General features: G+C 35.9%; 1 protein-coding gene across 3 annotated transcripts in view; it reads left to right on the forward strand.

Annotated features, from left to right (window-relative positions):
• Positions 1-20,348, forward strand: part of LOC122816589 (putative sodium-coupled neutral amino acid transporter 10) — a 436,081-nt gene that overhangs the window by 78,193 nt on the left and 337,540 nt on the right. For all 3 annotated transcript variants that reach the window (XM_044089479.1, XM_044089480.1, XM_044089481.1), the window contains one exon: positions 5,292-5,337. In XM_044089479.1, the coding sequence (XP_043945414.1) occupies positions 5,292-5,337 (46 nt within the window). The remainder of the gene's footprint in view (positions 1-5,291; positions 5,338-20,348) is intronic.

Consider the following 20,348-nt stretch of genomic DNA (forward strand, 5'->3'; position numbering starts at 1 on the left):
TGATAACCAAATGGTATCTGTCTTTTAACAGTTAAGTCAAACACATTCAAGGTGGGTTTAGAGGTTTGTAACAGGCATGTCGTGTTCACCCATCCACAATTTTCATGGATGGAATTTCAATGTACATCTGCAATCAGCTCTATGATGTGAAGGTTGCAGCTTTGTTGTTTGCAGATGATGTTTTCTTGGCTACATGTGGCTATCATATCCAGGATGCACTGGGGTTGTTCATTGCTCAGTATGAAAAGACTGTGATTAATTAGGTGACAGGATTTTCTCCTAGAAAAGAGTGGAACTTTTCTCTAGAAATGCTGCTAGGAAGTAACTACCCAAATAGAGATTTTCAGTTACCTTGGTGGCTTGTTCATGATGCCGGGTAGATGTAATGAGGAGACTGACTAGAGTGTGCATAAAACAGTGGCAGTACTCCATGCAGCAGATGGTCTACTAAATTGTACTTAATGAAGTAATAGCTGAGTCAATAGATGATATTCTCAATTTATGTCTTAGTTCGCATTTTCACCTATGGTCACAAGCTTTAAATAGTGAAGAAATGATAAGCTCTCAGCTAAAAGCAACAAAAATGAAGTTCCTTTTCCAGGTCACTGGGGTCAATCTCTGTGAATAAGCATGAAGCTTGTGAGTCTAGGATGATGTAACTTTACAGCCTTTACTGTGCTTGCTGTGAGGAGTCAGTTGTGGTTGTTTGGATACCTTATAAGGATGACTCTAGGTACCGGTTGCAGGAAATTTAGAAGGTTTGCCCCATAAAGACAAGACCCTTGAACAGATCCAGAGCATGTTAGAGACATTATATCATACAGCTTAGGGATCCTTCCTAATGAACTGGAGAAATGTGCTGGGGTGATCTGCTATTACCTGCTTACTAGTATTGTTGCCCTGACCATAAGTGGTTACTGGGCTATTGATTTGAAGATCTTTATAAGCCTAGCCATGTGTACAAAATATAATAACAGAGAAAATATAAAGGATCTTGTCTAAACTCAGGATCTTAGCAATGACTGCCCATATCTAGGAGGGTTATAGGTGAAATTCCAGCAGGAATTTACAGATTCCTATCCACTCATCCAGGCAATGCTTAAACAGTGTCATAGAGGGGCTTTGTCTTACGTGAATCGGTAAGATATTCCAGAGGGGTAGCAAACTCTGAGAGACATATCTGTCTCTCCAGCAGGTTAGATTTATGTTGCAGGTCAGGTTAAGGTCCTTGGAGTGGATGACCCTTGTTCCATTTAGCTTGCAAATGTGCAGCATTTCCATTAGGCTTGGATCCGAGACTGCTCTGTAGGCCAGGCACAAGTCTCCTCTAAGTAGTCTGCATGCTACTGAGTACAATGACAGTGACTTCAAGTCTGTCAAAGTATGACATGTGGGAGACCCTGAATTTTCTTGGTTAGAAATCTCTGAGGTCTCTCAAGTTGCTGCAGGTGCCTGGTAAGGTGGATACCAAAGGAAGCACTATACTCAATTAGTGGCCTGATGAGGGTTGAGTACAGGGGTGTTATGAGCACTCTCACTCTTGAGGGAATGCCTTTACTAATGATTTGTGTGATGTAGAATGCCTTCTTTACCACAGTAGACACATGGTATTCAAAGTGTATGCTACAGTCAACTTGCATTTCTAAGTCTCTCACTATTGAGTTGTTACATAGGCTATAATTATTTATATGGTAGTCTGCAGGAATATTATTTTTACTGAGGGAGATGATAATAATTTTTTTAGCACTGAGTTTGAGTCCATGGCTTTAGCAGTAATCCCTGATTTGTGTAAGTTCCTCTTGAAGTATATTGACATTGTTTGGGGATTCATTGACTGCACCTAATTTGCAGCCGTCAGCAAACTTAGTCAACCACAGCCTCTCTGTTTTGGCCTGACCTTCTGAGAAATATATTCCAAACAATAGGGGGCCCAGCACTGACCCCTGTGGAACCCCACTGGTGACAGCCATGCTGGTTGAGGTAAAGTCCCCAACTTTGAATGAGTGTGATCTGTCAGTGAGCTAGTTAGCAACCCACCTGACAACATAAGGGTTGATATTCAACTGGGAGAGTTTATCAATGATGCCCGAATGTGGGATTGTGTCAAAGGCCTTGGCTAAGTCAAGGTAGGCTGTATGTACAGATTTGCCTTTATCTATGGCTCTGGGGATGTTTTTGAAGAAGTCCATCAGGTTTAACAGGCATGATCTGCCTTTTAACAAAACTAAACTGTGTCAGATCAAGGGTTTGGAGATCACCTTTAGCCTTATTTATAAGGTCCATGATGATTCGTTTCATGGCCTTATGGTTGCTGTTTTCCATTCAGCAGGTACAAAACCAGCACTCAGGCTGTGTTTGAAGAGAGTGCCTAATGAAGTTGCTAACTTATGTTTCAGGCCATTTAAAATGCAACCTGGGATGCCATCCAGTCACATAGAGGCTGTGTTTTTAGCCTTGGAGTGAGCATTAATATCTTGCTGGGAGAGATGTAGAAGGAATGCTTTGTGGAATGTTTGGAGAGAACAGGGGGGCGAATTTTACACCAAACCTGTCAGCTAATAGGTTATCTATTTTTGCAGGATCAGTGTGTGTGTGATGCCATCAACAGCTAGTTAGCACACATTTGGGTCCTACCTTTTAGGTTACTGATATAGATAAAGAATGCCTTATGATTATCCTAGCTATGGTTGCTATTTTTTTTTTTAAATTGCCCTTAGAGGAATTTACAAGTTGTCTTATTTCTTTGTTCAAGCAAAGGAGGGTGTTCTTCCAGTGCTGGGACCTCTCTTTTTTATTCTTAAACAGCAACCTCTCCCTCTTGTTGTATAACTTTTTAATGCCAGATGTCCACGAGGGAGGCTTGTTTTTTCTTGAGGATTTTGTTTTGATCCTATCATGTACAGCTGTGTCAATACATTTCTGTAAGTGTTTGTACACGGCATTTGTGTATATCTTAGTATAGTTGTCGATACATCTGTGGGAATAGGAGCTTGGAAATTATTTATGCCATCCCTTAGAAGGGTATAATTAGCTTTGGTGAAAATTTTTAGGCTGATTTCACCTAAGAGGGGTTCAGGTGTTATAGCTACTTCAAATGCGACTGATGTGTGATCAGATTTAACCAGTGAGGGTCCTAAACTTGTGGTGGTACAATGGTCACCCATGTTGGTGAGGACCAGGTTGAGAATATTTGAGCTCCTTGTGGGGTTGCATACAATTTGTTCCAGAGTATTAGTGCTAACAAAGTTTGGGAACCTTTGTGCAAGCATATTGGTACTTGTTTAAATGTCCCAGTCAATGGAGGGATAGTTAAAATCACCCATGACTAGAGTGTTTGGTTGTAATTTGATTGACTCAAGTAGGTCCAAATAAGCTGAGTAGGTATCTTGGTTCATTGAAGGGGACCTATAGCTAATGATGACTTGAAGGGCGGTCTTACCCACAGATAGTTGAACTTGGAGTAACTCCATGGAGTTTTCCTGTCTAACCAGTCTAGACATGTAGTTATCTTTGATGAAGATAGATACTTCACCTCCTTTGGTTCTCACACATTCATTTTGTAGTCTGAAAGTGTGGAAGGCATTGTAGCACTGTAGTTTAGAAAATGACATCCAAACAAAGGATAAAATGGAGGTCATACAGACAAACCATTTAGTAAAAGCTATGAAAAAGACCCAGCAAAGATAGAGTCTTCACTATGCAATACCTTAAACCTGCTGTAATGGAGGCCCATTGGATATATGAAAATGACCCCCTAAGGCCCTACTATTGTTTTGGCTATATGGCTTCTACATGGCCATGACTTTTTACTTTTGTTTTTATGTCTTTTGTGTGAATTTCAAGGAAGTTACAAAACATCATCCCAGTTAAGCATTGCAGAACTACACACATTTCCAATATACAAGAAGTCTTATATTTTAATGGAAATTTTCCCACATACCCTCCGGGAAATGTGCATTCAGACTTTTACATCTTCAAAGTTGTGTAAATACCAAGTATATGTCCACATGTGCTTGGTTCCTGCCTGACTAGGACAGGGGAAATAACCCAAATAAAAAATTCAGTTTTAGAATTATTATGCAATAGCTATAGTACCTGTAATAAGTGGAAGCTATACTGGGGTTTACTTTCTTCTGGCATGAGTGTCTGATCCCTTGGGCTTTGCCGTATTATATCTGACCAGACAGGATTAAACCCCAGCCTATCTACAGTTCATCTCTAGCATTATAGTTGAGGTCTCCATCATATCATTGTCTCCTTTTACAGTTAATCTCAGGTAGTCCCCAGTTTCCCATTTATAGTTAACTCTCCATGGCAGCATTGCTTTCCCATGCTGCAACCTCACCATGTTCTCTGCCTGAATCTGCTGTTAATACTTAATTCTTGCCCATCTCCACATGCTAACAATACCTAGCAATTATTAGTTTTCCCATAGCAGTTCCACCTAGACTTTATCTTTCCCCTATATTGTTAATCACCAGCAGTTTTCCCTGATTCATATACCTTTAATTTCTCAAAGACCTACCTCTACATGTATAGTAAGATTTCCTGACAACCTGAATCCTGTCCATATATTGATAATCCTGAAATACTTTCCTGTACTAATGAACTGATAATCCCTAGTTCACCCCTCACTCATCTAGTCTCCATGGTTTGTTAATCACACACACACACACACACACACACACACACACACCCACATACTGTCGCCTAGAGTAGACGGGAGAAAATGCACTATTCAGTCTCAGTAAGTCTTACATTGTAATTTGATTTTGTTTCCATATGATGCAATTATTTCTTTAGAACAGCATCCTCTCTTCAAATTCTGCCTAAAAGAGGTCTACTGGGTTAATTAACTCACTAAGTCAATAGATAAAATAAATAGGTTAAGTCAGTGCACCACAAAGCTGACATCAGTGCAGTTTATTCCACAGGTTAACATGGAAGCGGATACCTATGTTAAGTGTAAATATTTTTGATGTCTCACATTTGGTTTACTGAATGCTGAACTCAAAGTAGCCTAGAGCATGAGATATAATCAAATTAAGATTGCCACTTTCCTCTTTATGGAATATAATTAGCTTAGGCAGATCAACAGGCTAAATATGAGGAACTGCACCTCTTCATGTCAATGGCAGAATCAAATGCAGAAAACATTTTGTTCTATATAAACAAACATTAAAGTTTAACTTAATTGTCGTATCACAAAAATAAATGCATTTGAGTTGTAGAAAATGTTAAAATTTCTTTGTATGAATAACTCCTTTTTTTTTTTTTTTTTTTTTTTGCAGCTAAACTTTCCTATGGAGGAGCTGGAAAATTAGTCGCTGAACTGAGGTAAAAAAATCATTCCACTGTTGTAACAAAAAATATATCACCTTTATTAGCTGTTTTGCATACAGAATAATTACATTATGTTGTTAATCAACAAGAGCTTAAGGATGAATGGATGATGTCACAGATGTCTTTCAATTTTCTTCTTTTTTGTACTGTGGGCCAATGTATGTTTTAAAATTATTATGATAATGTTGGAGGAGTAGACATCCTCTGTTTGGTTTGACTACTTGTACACCAGACCTTTGAAAAACATTGTGTTCCTAGCCAGAATCCCTTATTAAACACAGACAAATCTGTTCAGATACGCTTATTGATTTGAAAATTTGCACATAAATACTTTTGCTTTGCTGCTCATTTCTTGCATTTGTGGGCTTAGCATTAATCTATTTTTTTTTTCATTTAAGTTTTTTAATTACAAGTGGCTTTCTTTGTTTCAGGGGTATTACAATGCAACATCAATATTAAACTGAAATGGTTGTACAGTGGGAAAGGCAGACAGACAATATGTGTAAATGACTGCAAAAGATTAGAAATTAATTCCTTATTTAATATTTAAGTAAAGGATATTAATAAAATACAGCAAAACAAAATTAAAACATAAAATAAAGAATGGAGGCCTCTAAAATAACACGGCAGGAGGTCACCACATTGCTGGGAAAGAAAGAAGCATTTCACATTTGTGCATGATATAGTATTTCTGCTCTAAGTACAATGTGGACTAGTGTGTCAAGCAAAATATGATCTGATGAATTATGGTTTGATCTACTGCAGTTTTCATTTTCATAGTAATTGGTCTTGTTGGTCAATAGTCTGTCCTTTGTAATCGCATTTTAGTGTAAAACATAACTTTTTTTGTGAGATGCAAGCCTTTTTTACCAAATAGTCATTTTATTTCTGCTTCTGTTTATCTGCTGTTCCTTGAATGTCACTAACTTTCAAATTAAAAACAATTATCTTCATCTAACTTCGTACTTTCTTCAATTACTTAGATATGCACAATCTGGGTGCCATTTGTTTAAAAGATCTGGTGGTTGTTTGGTACTCTATATACCTGCAGCCTTGCTCAGATTAGAGGCTGATGGTTGTTTTTGGACCCAGACTTCAAACATCTGTCAGTTGTACTTTTATTTTTCACTATGAGTGGATGATTCACTATCCCTGGAGCTTTTCTTCGCAAAAGACAACCCATCAATAATATCTTCCCAAAACCGTTGTTTTCAGTGGGTATTTATGCAGGGTAAGGAGCAAGCCACTGTCAACCCCAATGTGAGGGGCTTCACTCCCACACCCCACAAGTAACATAATCAATTCCGCAGTCACACTGTGAGGGGGAGGGTGGGACTAACTCCCTGAAATGGCATTTAGTACCTGCACGATTCCCTGACAGTGCTTGGAAATGGAAAGGCACTGTTGGGGAATCAAGTTTCAGGAGTTAAAGCTTGAACATCCTTTTATAAGCAGTGGCATTGTTGTTCTTTTACCTGTGCAGTTCTGTGAAATTAGCTACCTTCCTGATTACACTTAGTAGAACTGAGACATTATTTAAGAGACCTCATAACAACCATCTTTGGAAAGGTTTATTTGCACCCCAGTCACCAGAATCATTGTACTGTCAGTTTATGTTCATTTTTTTCTTACATTGTTTCCTTTGGAGGTCCTCTTTAGAGTGGCTTTGTTTTGTTGTATTATTTATATACTTTATGATAATTGTTATTCTGATTTTTTCTATTTGGTTCAGTAGAGTTTTAAACACTTACATAAAATTCAATTCAATTCAATTAAAGCATTAATAGCTTTGTAGCCTTGACTAAAAGATGCATAGCACATAGCTAGAAAGCCAGCTTATGAAAAAGTGCATTATTATTCTAAAAATGCCTGTCCTTTGCAAACATGGAAAATTATTTAGCAAATTACTTAAGGGAAATATATTATTTGGTGTATGGTTTATGTGTGCTGTTTATTGGTTTTTAATTCCTTCATTTCACAATTGCTTAATGATTCATTGGCTCTCATTCTATTGAGACCTGATGAGCTCATCCTGATTTGACAAAATGACAAAATACATTTTGTTGTGTCCAGTTTTTGTCCAAAAATACACTGGGTAGACTGAGATATTTACTTCAAGGTCAAGCAAGTCAAAGTAAAGGGAAAATGGAATTTGTATTTTTGGCAATCATCTGTACCCTCAAAAATTGTACAATATCTGAGTTAGTAGGCACAGAGATCAAGGCATGAGAGCTTCATCCTCATACATCAAACATAGGAGCACAGCCATAGTAAGTAAAGATGCAAATCAGTTTGCATTTTTGGTGTGTTGTGATGTAGTCTGTCACAGATCATGTAGTTTTTAACAGCTTGTGTAACTGCCAATTTATTCCAATTTGTCAGTCTTAACTAAAAGAGACGTAATGGAAAATAAAGTACTCTATTTGACACTTAATTGTTATTGATTGATGCATCAGCTGTTGACTGAATGAAAGGCAAACACTGTCATGAAATACAGTGAATCAAATTATCGTTACTAGATCAAGGAGTACACAGCAGTTGATACAACATTGAATATACTTAACTCATTTACAATGATCAGAATGTAGAACTAAACATATTTAAGTTTCAGAAGCTTATTAAGCAACAAACCATTACTAGAACAGTATAAGCACATCAAGTATAAGTGGTGAAATGTAGAGTCTAATATTTTAATATGTGTATCTTGACTGGACAGCTTCAGAAGAATATGAACTATCTTTCTGTTGCATTATATAGACTCACATAATTCAGAAAATTGAAAGAATTATTAAAATATTACATAATTTAACTTTCCCAATGAGCCAATGAAAGGCAACTAATCCCATGAACTATAAATCCATTTGGCAATAATCCAAATTACTGGGTGGGCTTATCTCGGAAGAGGCATGTGTAAGTCTACGCCCACTGTTTTAGCTTAGCTGTTCCTATTTAGTTGACTTCCTTCAATTCTTTTAGTACTACTGAATGCTGCAAGGATTTATTACTGCCTACTTTTTTACTTTTTTCATGGATAAATAGTAAGAACTGTTACTGCATAAAACTTTTACTAATAATATTAAAGTGATCTTTACCACACTGTTTTATGGCATACCATCTTCTTCTTCTTCTTTTGGCGTTTTCCTGGATAGGGGTTGCCACAGCAAATCACCTGTCCACTCATGATTGCCAGTAGAGTTTTACAGTGTCGAGTTGCCAGCCCGGCGCCCAACCTTCCACAGAAGGAACACACATGCACTCACTCCTAGGGCCAATTTAGAGTGTCCAATCCACCTACAGCATGTCTTTGAGATGTGGGAGGAAACTGGAGCACCTGGAGGAAACCCACATGACCACATGGAGGACATGCAGACTCTGCACAGAAGGCACCCCAGCTGAGAATTGAACCAGAGAACCTCTTGCTGTGAGGTGGCAACATTAACCACTGCACCACCATGGCCACCCTTTTAAGGCATACCATACTGTCTTTAATTCAGCTCGCTGAGTTGGCCTGTAATCTGATAAATCAGTTACGTTAGTCCGTGCCTCTGGTGTGCTTAGTAAGCTGCAATTTCTGTATGAAATATATACAATATTGAATTGGTTCCATATACACATTTATTACTAGAGTTCAACTGATCTGGTTCTGGATCTTTACTTGTCTATCCTTTATACAGGTATGACATGAGAGTTGAACCTGTGGCTTTAAAGTCATATAATATTTATGATGCACTCTTTTCTTGCATGGGATCTAGACTTTTGATGGTACTGTTACTTCTAAAATGTAGCATTAACTTTAAATTTTACATTCTGTAAACTAGGAAAACATAATTTAAAATCTGTTGCGTCTGTCTGGATCAAGATATTATTTATGCATTGCAACACTTTGCTACCATAATCAAAGGTCTTAACAATGTCTACTAAATAAAACAATGACACAAAACATACATTTCAATATCTGTAACTGTAAACCCCTTATTCTGCAAATTAACTTGACTGTTGTTTCTGGTACACCCTATACAACATATGCTTCCAGAATGGTAAATGTGTAGTGTTGCCTTTTTTTTTTTTCTTACTCGTCACTCACTCCCAGTATGTCTTTCTGAGAAAAAGATAAGTGTTTCTGAAAATGTGATAACTTGACTCTGAACTGGAATTAATTTTATTTTTAACCCATAAATCTGCATGTTCCTTTCATAACAGTTCTTCAAATTCTGTACATTTGCACAATTTACTGCATACAAATTCTTACAAGTGTCATCTCTGTGCACTACTGTGCATTCTGTAGCATTTTTATTTTTCCATAAAATCTTGTTACTGAAGTCTAAAACAATATGTAACTCTGATGATGTGTCCATACCTAGTACAGAAATGTTACACTTAGCACTAACTGCTGTAATCTTTGACCCTATAAATCCTGACAAAACTACATTCCTGTCTTCTAGTAGAGGCCTATCTATAACTGTAATTGATGTGTCAGTATTAATCAGTATTCTACAATTTTTCTTTAAGCAATTAAATATTCTCATTTCTTTAAACCTTAAACAATGACAGATAAATAATCTGGTTTGGTGCTAGACTGCCACATCCTTTATAGATAAACTAAAATCCTTTTTGTACAACTAGCAACAACACCACCTTGAGCTATGGAATGTGTTTCTTCTTTATTTTACCCAGAAACACTAGCAATAACATTGACTTGAACTAAGGTATGCATTTTTTGTTTACTTTGGCTGAAGTCTTTATATCATTTATGCTGGTGTTTCCTTTATGAAACTGATCAAAATCTGCACTGTGATCCCTCTTATCCCCTCTCAGTGCAATATTTGCATTATCTTCTGAAAATAAGAAACTAAAATGTATTACATTCTGAACATCTGTATTTGAAATAATGTGAACTTGAGACATTCTGTTCAGCCGGGAAATCTGCATGTTACATACATTGACTGTGTGGATGTCTGTACCTGAAATACTGAAACTTAACTCTGTATTTTGAATTACACGTGCTTAGAATTTACACTGATTTCTGAAGACTGTAAACAAAAATTTGCGTTATTTAAGTCTGAAACCATACTGATAGAAGCTGACTCATTCTGCAAATCATGAGACAGGGTGTCTGTTAAAGTGTGCTTCTGTGATTTAATTATTTTGCATCTAGAAAGATTTAACATTCCTAAGCTAATAACCTTTAAATTTTAATGAGCATTTCTGAAACACAGTTTTTTATACTGTTTTACCCAGTTTTTACATTTAAACCACAAATTTACTGATGTCTCTAATGGAGAAGTACTGTTTGACATATTTAAACAATTTACCTTTACTGATGTATTTAAACTTTTCTGACATTTATTGTCTGACTTAGCTAGAAAATGCATGCTGAAGTTGCTTGAGAAAGTATTCTTGGCTGTGTGATGTTACATTGGAAACTTAAAAGTCTGTCATTTACTTTTGAGTTGGTGATGTAGTTGTTATCTGGATAATGCCTTTTATACTGGTATTTTGGAGATTCTGAAGTTCTTTTAGACTTTTGTGAAATAATGTTTTGAAGGAAGTTCTTACTGCTGCTTGGTTGAAGTTAGATTTTCTGGAGTACTGTTCTGATGATGTTTTTGAGGCTTTTACTGAAGTATCATTTTTTGATTGTTGATAAGGTTGCTATGGGGTTTGGGACTTATTTTAACTGTTGTCCCCCCATCAATGGTGGCTCACCATAGAAATAATTGATATGAATATATACTACTGGAATAAGCTGGAAACAACTGGAAAAAACTGGAATGAGTTGGAATGAATGTGTTTATCTGTTAATTACCCAGAACTGTGCTGAATAGGTGCCAGTCTCATCTTCATGGGCCAAATCTTTTTGTACTTTTCAGACTAAAGTCTACACAAGCTGTAGTTCAGTTAAAAATGCTTTATTATATACAGTGAAGGTAGATGTTAATAATATCTGAATACTGTTTCCAATAACAGAGCTGATAAACTAAAACAGTCCTCTGCATTCATATTTTTTTCATCCTGAACAGTATAAATAATATTCTGAAATGCTGGATATTTGACCTGACTTCTGCATTCATAGCCAAATGTCTGTACTGTCTTCTGAAGACTGCACTGCCATGACTTTCTGCATATCAGTCAAAAACAAACTAATTTAACTAACTGTGTCTAATGTATTTCCTAATAATACCGGAACCCTGCAGATCTCTACATGCCACCTTATCTTTGGTTAGAAAGCCTTTTTTGTACTCAGCTTTACAGCACATTCTGTTCTTATCAGTATTCTTGACTGAAGGTTATTTATTCACTGAAACTGTATGCAAACTGTGAAGTCTACTTCAATATGTCTGCATTTGTAGACATATAAAGAGAATACTGCATTTTTGTACATTTAAATGACACCTGACCTAACAGTAATCTTTCCTCATTTGTTAAAAATCTTGTGTTTTCTAACAAAATTGCATCTACATCACATGTATTACATCATTACAAAATCCCTATTCTTACTGTAGTCTTAATACAATTCATATTTGCAGAAACCACTCTAAAATTTTCATTTTGTCTTTTCCTTAGCTTCATGGTTTCATACATTCATAGTCAGTTGCTAGGCTAGCTACCTTAGTGGGCCATTATAAGCCTATCCAGTTTCCCTTTCAAAGGTAAGAATCAAACACTGTACATTATGTCTGTAAGTCAAACATCTTAACCATTGCATCAGTCGCCATCCATTAGCACTATTTAATATTTTTCATCCATTTTCTTTCTTTTTTTCTGTTGTACCTCTACCCTTTTACCAATATAATTATTTTCTTTTGCTACTTCTCAGTATATGTCTTCATCATCACTTATTTCAGATCCTTCTTCGATGCCCTCTTTATTATTTTGTTATTATCTAATTTTTCTTTTATTTCTACTTCTTCTAAAATTTATTCTCTTTGTTATTTTTTCTCTTTCTTTTTCCTTTTCCTTACTCTTTTCATTTTTACAATCCATCCACAAATGCATAACTTTTCAATTCACATTTTTGTATCATGTTCCATTTCTCAACAAATATACCATTTTCTTTTATCATAGTTACTTATCAAATGTCTTTCTTTTCTACAAAAAAAATGTTTTGAGCTGTTCCCTGTATTTTGCAACATACCTATCCCCCTCCACATTTATCATGCTTGGTATATGTACACTTTTCTGTTTCTATTTTTAACACAGTATTACAGTCTCATCTGCCAATCCAGAAACCTCTTTTATCATAAACTTTTGCATTGCCCATCACTTCTTTACATAAAGTTTTTAAATGTCCTTTCAAAGTCTGTCATTCCACCTGTGCTTGAAATTACACACCAATTTTCTTTTTGTTTCCCTGTTAAATGCTTCTATCACATAACGATTTCATGGGTTACAATCTTTCTGCTTTTCATATTCTGCAAGAAAATTTTCCATTGAGAAAACAGTATTAAATATAATGCTACAAAATGGGTCTTTGTTAATAAGAATAAATGCTCTTACCTCATGTGGTTTTATACCCAAAGGAGCTACTAAATTGGACCACAATTTATATGTCCATTTCTTTGTTTTCTTTACTTTGATTTCTTACCATGTACTTCTCTTTTTCATTTTCTTCTGCCTCTTTCATTTCTGCTACTCCACTTTTGCCTTCTTTTACTTTCTCTGTGTATGCTTCCTTTTCCATCTCTGCATCTTCCTTTTGTATTTTCTCCACCATGCCCCCCAGGAAATGTCTACTTCATTTCCTAGTTCTGTCTGCATCACCCTTTCTTTGAGTAAATCATCCCACAACCTTCCTAACTGTAGAGTTGTAATTATACATCCATTATTTGCTGACTCATCTCTATCAAACAGATTTGTTTGAAACAACTCAAAATCCTGCATGCATTCTCTTGTTTTAGTATTAGTTTTCTCCTCCATTTCTCTCAATACTCTATTATCTCCTTCTCTCTCCATCTGCCTCCCTGTTTTTTCTGGGCTACCTCTGCACCTGAAACCAAAACAGAAAGGGCTCATGCAAAATGGGTCCCACATGCAACAAAGACAATTAGGGAGAGTTTCCTGATGCCCTGTTTAAATTTCCCCAAGTAGTATAATTACAACCTTGGGTCTCCCCTGAAAAGATGCTACAAGCCTTGTGGGAGTAACCTTGTCAATAAAGGATACAGAGATAAATAAAAATAAAGTTATCAAAACATATGCATTCTGTAAATTAGATCTAACAACCAGAAATTCTTTTCCAGATGAACTAAGAAATCAATACTTTCCCTGAGTTTCATAAACATCTCAAAAATTCCTTCATGAACAATCATAATGTAACTGCTTTGGAGATCAAAGATTACTTTCACCTCTCATCTGTTTCAGACATTAAGCTTCTTGTCACATCCTCCACTGTATTTTATGTCAAAATTGAAATGTCACTACTGTTTGTGCCAACTTGTTCAATAATGTGCATATTTTCTATGCTATGTATGCATGTAGCTATACATACATATATATATATATATATATATATATATGTGTGGGTCTCCTTCAAAACATCTAAAACCCGTAACATCTAATTTCATAACACTGAGACTAGAACATCTAAAACCCATAACATTGAATTTCATAACATCTAACAATACATATCACATTAAAATGACATCCCCTCCACATAAAATGACATATAGTGACACCAAAGTACCAAACACACTTTTTAGTATGCTTCTGCAGGGGGGCTTGATACAGTGGGGTTAGGAAATTAACTTTTTCCCACTATAGTGCGATCTTGGAGTTCGTATATTTAATTTATGGGTGGGGGGCGCATGGAGCCTCCTACATGGGGATACGGGGGGGTTGCCCCTCCTTCAGAAATGTAGTAAAAAGTGTGTTTGGTAGTTTGGTGTCGTTATATGGAGAGGGGATGTTATTTTCTTGTGATATGCAATGTTAGATGTTATGAAATTTGATGTTATGGGTTTCAGATGTTCTGGTCTCAATGTTATGAAATTAGATGTTATGGGTTTTAGATGTTTCAAAGTAGACCCATATATATATATATATATATTTTTTTTTTTCTTTGTGTCTCTAGAAAGTCTATATTACTGTTACTGTCTTTAATGTTGCTTGTTCAGGTTTGTGGAGTCCATTATATTTGCCACTGGCTTTGGAAATGACTGGAAAGAGTCTTCAGACCAGTTCATTTGCTGAGTTAACAAACTTACATAAATAAATAATGTGCTGCACTACAAGCTGACAACTGCAACATGATTTTGTATATTCTGTTTTGTGTAATATATAAACAGTAAAGAGGAACTAATACCGTAATGCTTTTTTAGAGTCAAGATAACACAGACACATGAAAAAAGTGGTGTGTTGTATGCATTTCATTTAAGACTTTTATGTTTTCACCATCACGTATCATTTTCTTACTTCCCTTCATTCCCTTCTGTTCCGCCAACACCTTAATCAGTGCTTATTACAATCAACCTGAAGCTAAGGGTGGTTTAGGCACCATCTATCATTTATAATATTTTTATACATTTCCACTATACTTTTGAAAAAGGAGCACTGTCTGACATAATTCATCACAGTTCCCCCAAAAGTGTGTACAAGTCCGAGCATCTGCACACATTGTGCTGGATCCATATCATCTGATGACATTTTTCTTTAACAGTAATAGCGTCAATATGAATGTACAGATATCATGATTTCCTCATAGGTGAATTTCACTTCTGGCTCATGCAGACACAAATTTGTTTGTAAATATTAATTTGTTGGATGCTATAGTGTATAGTATTGTTGCTTTAAAGCAAGAAGCTCCCTGATTTGGTAAATTGATGTGATGCCTTCTGTTCAGAGTCTGCATCTCCTCCTTGTGTTTGTTCAAGTTTCTTCTGGATACTCCAGTTTTCTTACACCACACAAAAACATGCAGTAGTCTGATTGGCATCTTTACATTCTTCCTAAGTGTGTGTGTGTGTGTGTGTGTGTGTGTGTGTGTGTGTGTGTGTGTGTGTGTGTGTGTGTGTGTGTGTGTGTGTGTGTGTGTGTGTGTGTGTGTGTGTGTGTGTGTGTGTGTGGCAATCTACTTCCACTCCCCACTTGTCTACTAATCTTCATGGTTGGTGGTGGCTGTTCATGGGGTCATTATAGGATGTGGTCAGATGTGACATGTGAGCATGGATGATGGATTAATTTGTTCCACCCTCCCCGGTTCCCTGTGACTGTTTGTCTTCCCTTATGTAGACTATCTCAGGCTAGAATATATCTTTCTTTAGGCAGAAATTCCTGAGCTGAACATGCACTTCACTAAGGTTGGAGTGTTTCTCTATATGTATAGCACATCTACCTATCATCTGTTACCAACCTACAAACTTATAAATGTTTAACTTCTGCTTAGTCCCAAATATAGAAGTATGTATTATTGAAATTTAACATTATCGGGGTGGTATAGAGAATACTCGACTATCACTTTTACTGGAGGGATTGTCATTTTCCTGTTGAAAGTGTTTTCTTCTTGCAGAACGCAATTCGACTCTCTAGGCCAGGACTCAGACATTTCTTAAAACTCAGTTACTGACAAATTGTGTTAAAGCTTCTTGTGATATAAAAATAGAAATCCACCTTGCTGGTACTACTTTGGTCATTCACATTCAGCACCTATATTAATCAATTTGGTATTGCAGGGAGTTTGAAACTGTAGTGGGACACAGTCCTGGATCACATACACACACACACACACACACACACACACACACACACACACACACACACACACACACACACACACACACACACACAGCCCTAATTGTAATTTGAACATCACCTATACTTGCATAGTGCCTGTGAAATATATGAGCAATATAGAATCCTAGAACAAACCTGCATAGACTGAGAACTGAACAAGAGCACTAAACACTGTGAGACAGTAGTTACTAACATTAACCACTATTCTGCTTTGTTATTTATCAGATAATCAGATTTTGTAGCACAAGGACAAGAAGACTGTTAAGCACACAGCAAGGATTACAGGTATCAAGCTGCTAATGCAGCACTCATGAGAAAAGTTATAATAAGGTAGATGAAACAGAAAGCAAAACAGAAACGGAGCTCAATGTAGGCATGGCTAATGGGAGTCTCAGAATCAAATAAATATAGAAAACTTAGAAGAAAAAAAAACAACAATGGCCTACTAATCCCAAAAAAGTACATGGAGTTCATTAACATTCCAGATTATCTGTTTTTTTCAGTTTTCTATTAGCTAGTTTTTGTTGTTGCTTACTTTGCAATGTATTTTTCAGTAATCAGAATTTTGGGATAAAAAATAATATTCTAAAATCAAAGATTTAAATATAATTAGAAATTGTAATGATTCAAACAGATTGTTTTACAGTGAAACTTTAAAGCATTGAGGATGGCGTTACAAAAATTAATTTGATTAAAGACAATTTTTGTTAATCACATCCTGGTTTAATCAATCCTATATAGGTTTAATCACAGATGTCAAAAACTATTTGTCAGTATTAGGCAAAATGAATTACACTGACTTTCATTTTTTAAAGAAATAATTTTTTGCTTTTGAATAAATTAATGGGCACAGGTTGTAAACAAGTTACGATAAAATTTTCACAGGAAAGAAGGACATTGTTGGATATTATGGAAGATATTTATGTTAACAAAGTAAGAAAACAGAATTTTCTTTCCCTCTTTCCATACTATATTGAACTCCTCATGTCTATTAACATTTTATATTTGGCAATATTGTGTTAGTGAAAAGAAATAAAAATGTTTCTATCAGACAAAGAATAGATGCTAACCCATTTTATTCAATTATTAATCATAGAATCATAGTATCATAGGAAGTTACTAGGCTACTGGCCCTGATGCCCTTAAAAGCCTAGCCAAGAATTTAGCCTATGTTCCAACAAGTCAGCATCCTATGCCACTGTCCCGCAGGGACATAGGTGGAATGCCAGGGGTGTATTTTCTGTTCCCCATCCAGTTATCCAGATTGCGCTTAAAAAGGTTTAATGAGGTACACTGCTTTAAGTGGAGAGGGAGTCTATTCCACAAAAGGAGGAGTCTCTGGGACACAAATCTGTTCTGCCAACAAGTCCTGTTGATATCATAGACCAGGTTGAGGTCTCACATGTGGGTTACTTAAGTGGAGCTTGACTTGCAGATATGCAGAAGTCCCATCAGGGTGGGGTCTGATATTGCTTTGTATGCCAGACAGAGGCCACCTCTGAGGAGTCTGTAGGAGACTGAGTAGAGGGACAGGGCTTTTAGCCTATCTGTGTAGAGTAGATGTTTGATGCCGTGGATTCTCTGGGTGAGGAATCTCTGTTGTCTGTCCAGCTGCTGCATGTGCTTTGGGCAGTACATGCCAAAAGGGGTATTGTATTCAATAATTTGTCTTATAAGGGAAGAATACATGGATGTTATGACCACCTTGTCCCTGGATGAGATACCCTTACTAATGAGGTAGGCCATGTAGAAAGCTTTCTGTACAATGGAGGCAATATGGTGGTCAAAAGTCAGTTTGCTAAAAGGCTGAGTTCCCAAGTGCCTCACTACTGATTGCATGCTTAGTGCCTTATTATCAATGTGATAATTTGTGGGGACACCATTCTCCCCAAAAGGAATGATGATGCATTTTTTGGCATTCAGTTTGCCATGTTTCTGGCACCAGTCATTTGTTTGGGTGACACACTCTTGGAGGATGTCCATTCATTCTTACACATACTTGTTTTTCTAATCTGTTTATTGTTAATATTTTAATTAGAAATCGTAACTTCTTTGGGGAGACTTCCCTTTTAATCATCTCTTGTTATACTGTACTTCATTTACTTAATTTTTTATTTAGTGCTGAAAGTTTTTCTTTTTTTTTTCTTCACTTCTCTCAGTCTTTCTATTTTTTATTGATTTTTCTTTTTAGTGTTTAGCTCTTTCTTCTTGTTTGTGGAAGGTTTTGTTTCTTTGTTTTCTCAGTGTTTCTTCTTCTTCTCTCTCAGTCTTTGAGGTTCTTTTTTAGTCTGTTGTTTGAGACTGTTTCATAATTGTCTGTCATCAACACCAGGCATTATATAATGAGTGTTGCAATTATTTAATGAATTTTGGTGAATGCTATAAATAAGTTGATATGTTCTTGTAGGGTGTTGCTTTTCTTCAGTGGTGCATTGCACCCTTTGTATATATTCGATTCATATGCATTAACAATGAGTTTACTGCACTTTGGGATTTGAGGTGTAATTTTAGGTGTCATAATCTCAGACTTTCTGCTTTTAATGTTAGTATTTTAAGTATCTCAGATGTAGTTCTTCAAATTTTAACAGGTGTCTGCTGTTTCATGTGTTTGTTTCTTTTAATCTGGTTTATCTTTTTACTGTTTTGGTATTAGTTATTTTTGCTTTCTTCCACTTCAGTTTCTTTAGTTAGTTTACAGTTTTATGTATATATTTTACTGTTTTGTTTCTGTACATTATATAGTTTCTGTACAGTTACAGAAAGTGTTGTTCAGTATTGTTTAATATTTTGTAGTATGTATTGTCTAGTTATTTGATTTTCCTGTGTTGATATGAAGGGGTTTTTTGGTTGTACTTGTAGGCTGGGCTGTTGAGTGGTTCTGGTTTAGTTGTTGCCTTTCTTAGGTCTTAGATTAATTGCTGTTAGTTGTGTGTCTTTTAAATAAGTTGCTGTTGCATATTTTATCCTTTTGTATGTTTAATAATGTGACAGCTTTTTCTCCCAGTAACGTGAATGGAATATATTTATTTGTATGATATATCAATATATGTCAGCACTGGCTGACTTCTGCACAGACTCTTCCCAGTATCCATGTGTGTCTCTAGGTGTACATGTTTTTCCTGCCTTCCAAGGACATGAGGTAGATGAGCAGGCAAACTTCCAATTGCCCTTAGTTGTGCATGTAGTATAAGTCTATTTGCATGAAATTTGTAACAGGTCAGAATGGGCTTCAAAGCCTTACACAAAACTGATACTGAAAGAAACCAGCAACCTGTAAAATGATAAAGCTGAACATCAGAAAAAGGAGGGATGACATTTGCATTAGTGTTTTGGGCTATTGTTCAGTTGATTCTGGCATTGTTCAGTGCTTTTTAAACATTTAGTTCTGGTTTTATTTAATTATGTTTTATTTTTATTGATTAATTAACTAATTAATTTATTAATTATTTTCTTTTGAAGTCTATAGAATTTTCCCATTATAATCTATGTAGTCTTGTGGTTTTATTTATTATGATGATATAATCAACACAAATATACTTTATGGATAATACAATCAAGTCACACATATTTTTTTTTAATATTTAGACTTTGTATTACATATTCCATTTAGGGGCAAAGGTTAAGATTTTATACATCTATTTACAGAGACAGAAAGAGTGAGAAATAGTGTGTGTGTGTGTGTGTGTGTGTGTGTGTGTGTGTGTGTGTGTCTGTGTGTGCACGCATATGTGCGTGCATGTGTGTGTGTGTGTGTGTGTGTGTGTGTGTGTGTGTGTGTGTGCGCATGTGTGCATGCGTGCATGTGTGCGCTCATGCGTATGCCTAGTTTACTAAATTCTGTACACGTATATTTGCGTGCAAGCATATTCATGCCTGTGTGTATTAGAGGGGTGGCTAGTACATGGACTGTAGCAAACACTAACAGCATTAATAACTTTTCTGCAAAAAAGAAGTGCAATGCCTTTTGTACATTGAACAGACCTCTTTAAATATGCTGTGACTGACTTTGACTGACTTTCAGATCTCAGCAACGGTACACAGTGTTACTGTATATATATATATATATATATATATATATATATATATATATATATATATATTATATATATATATATATATATATATATATATATATATATATATATATATATATATATATATTACAGCCAGCTGTGTCTTATGTTAGTGCATGTTTTTGCATAGAGTTGCTATTTGACATAATCTGCAGATCTGGTGTATAATAGCACATTTCTTCTGTAGCCCTACTTCTCTGTTTG

The sequence above is a fragment of the Protopterus annectens genome, chromosome 12.part0 (assembly GCF_019279795.1).
Source record: "Protopterus annectens isolate FY-2018-M chromosome 12.part0, PAN1.0, whole genome shotgun sequence".
In the NCBI taxonomy this organism is placed as follows: domain Eukaryota; kingdom Metazoa; phylum Chordata; order Ceratodontiformes; family Protopteridae; genus Protopterus; species Protopterus annectens.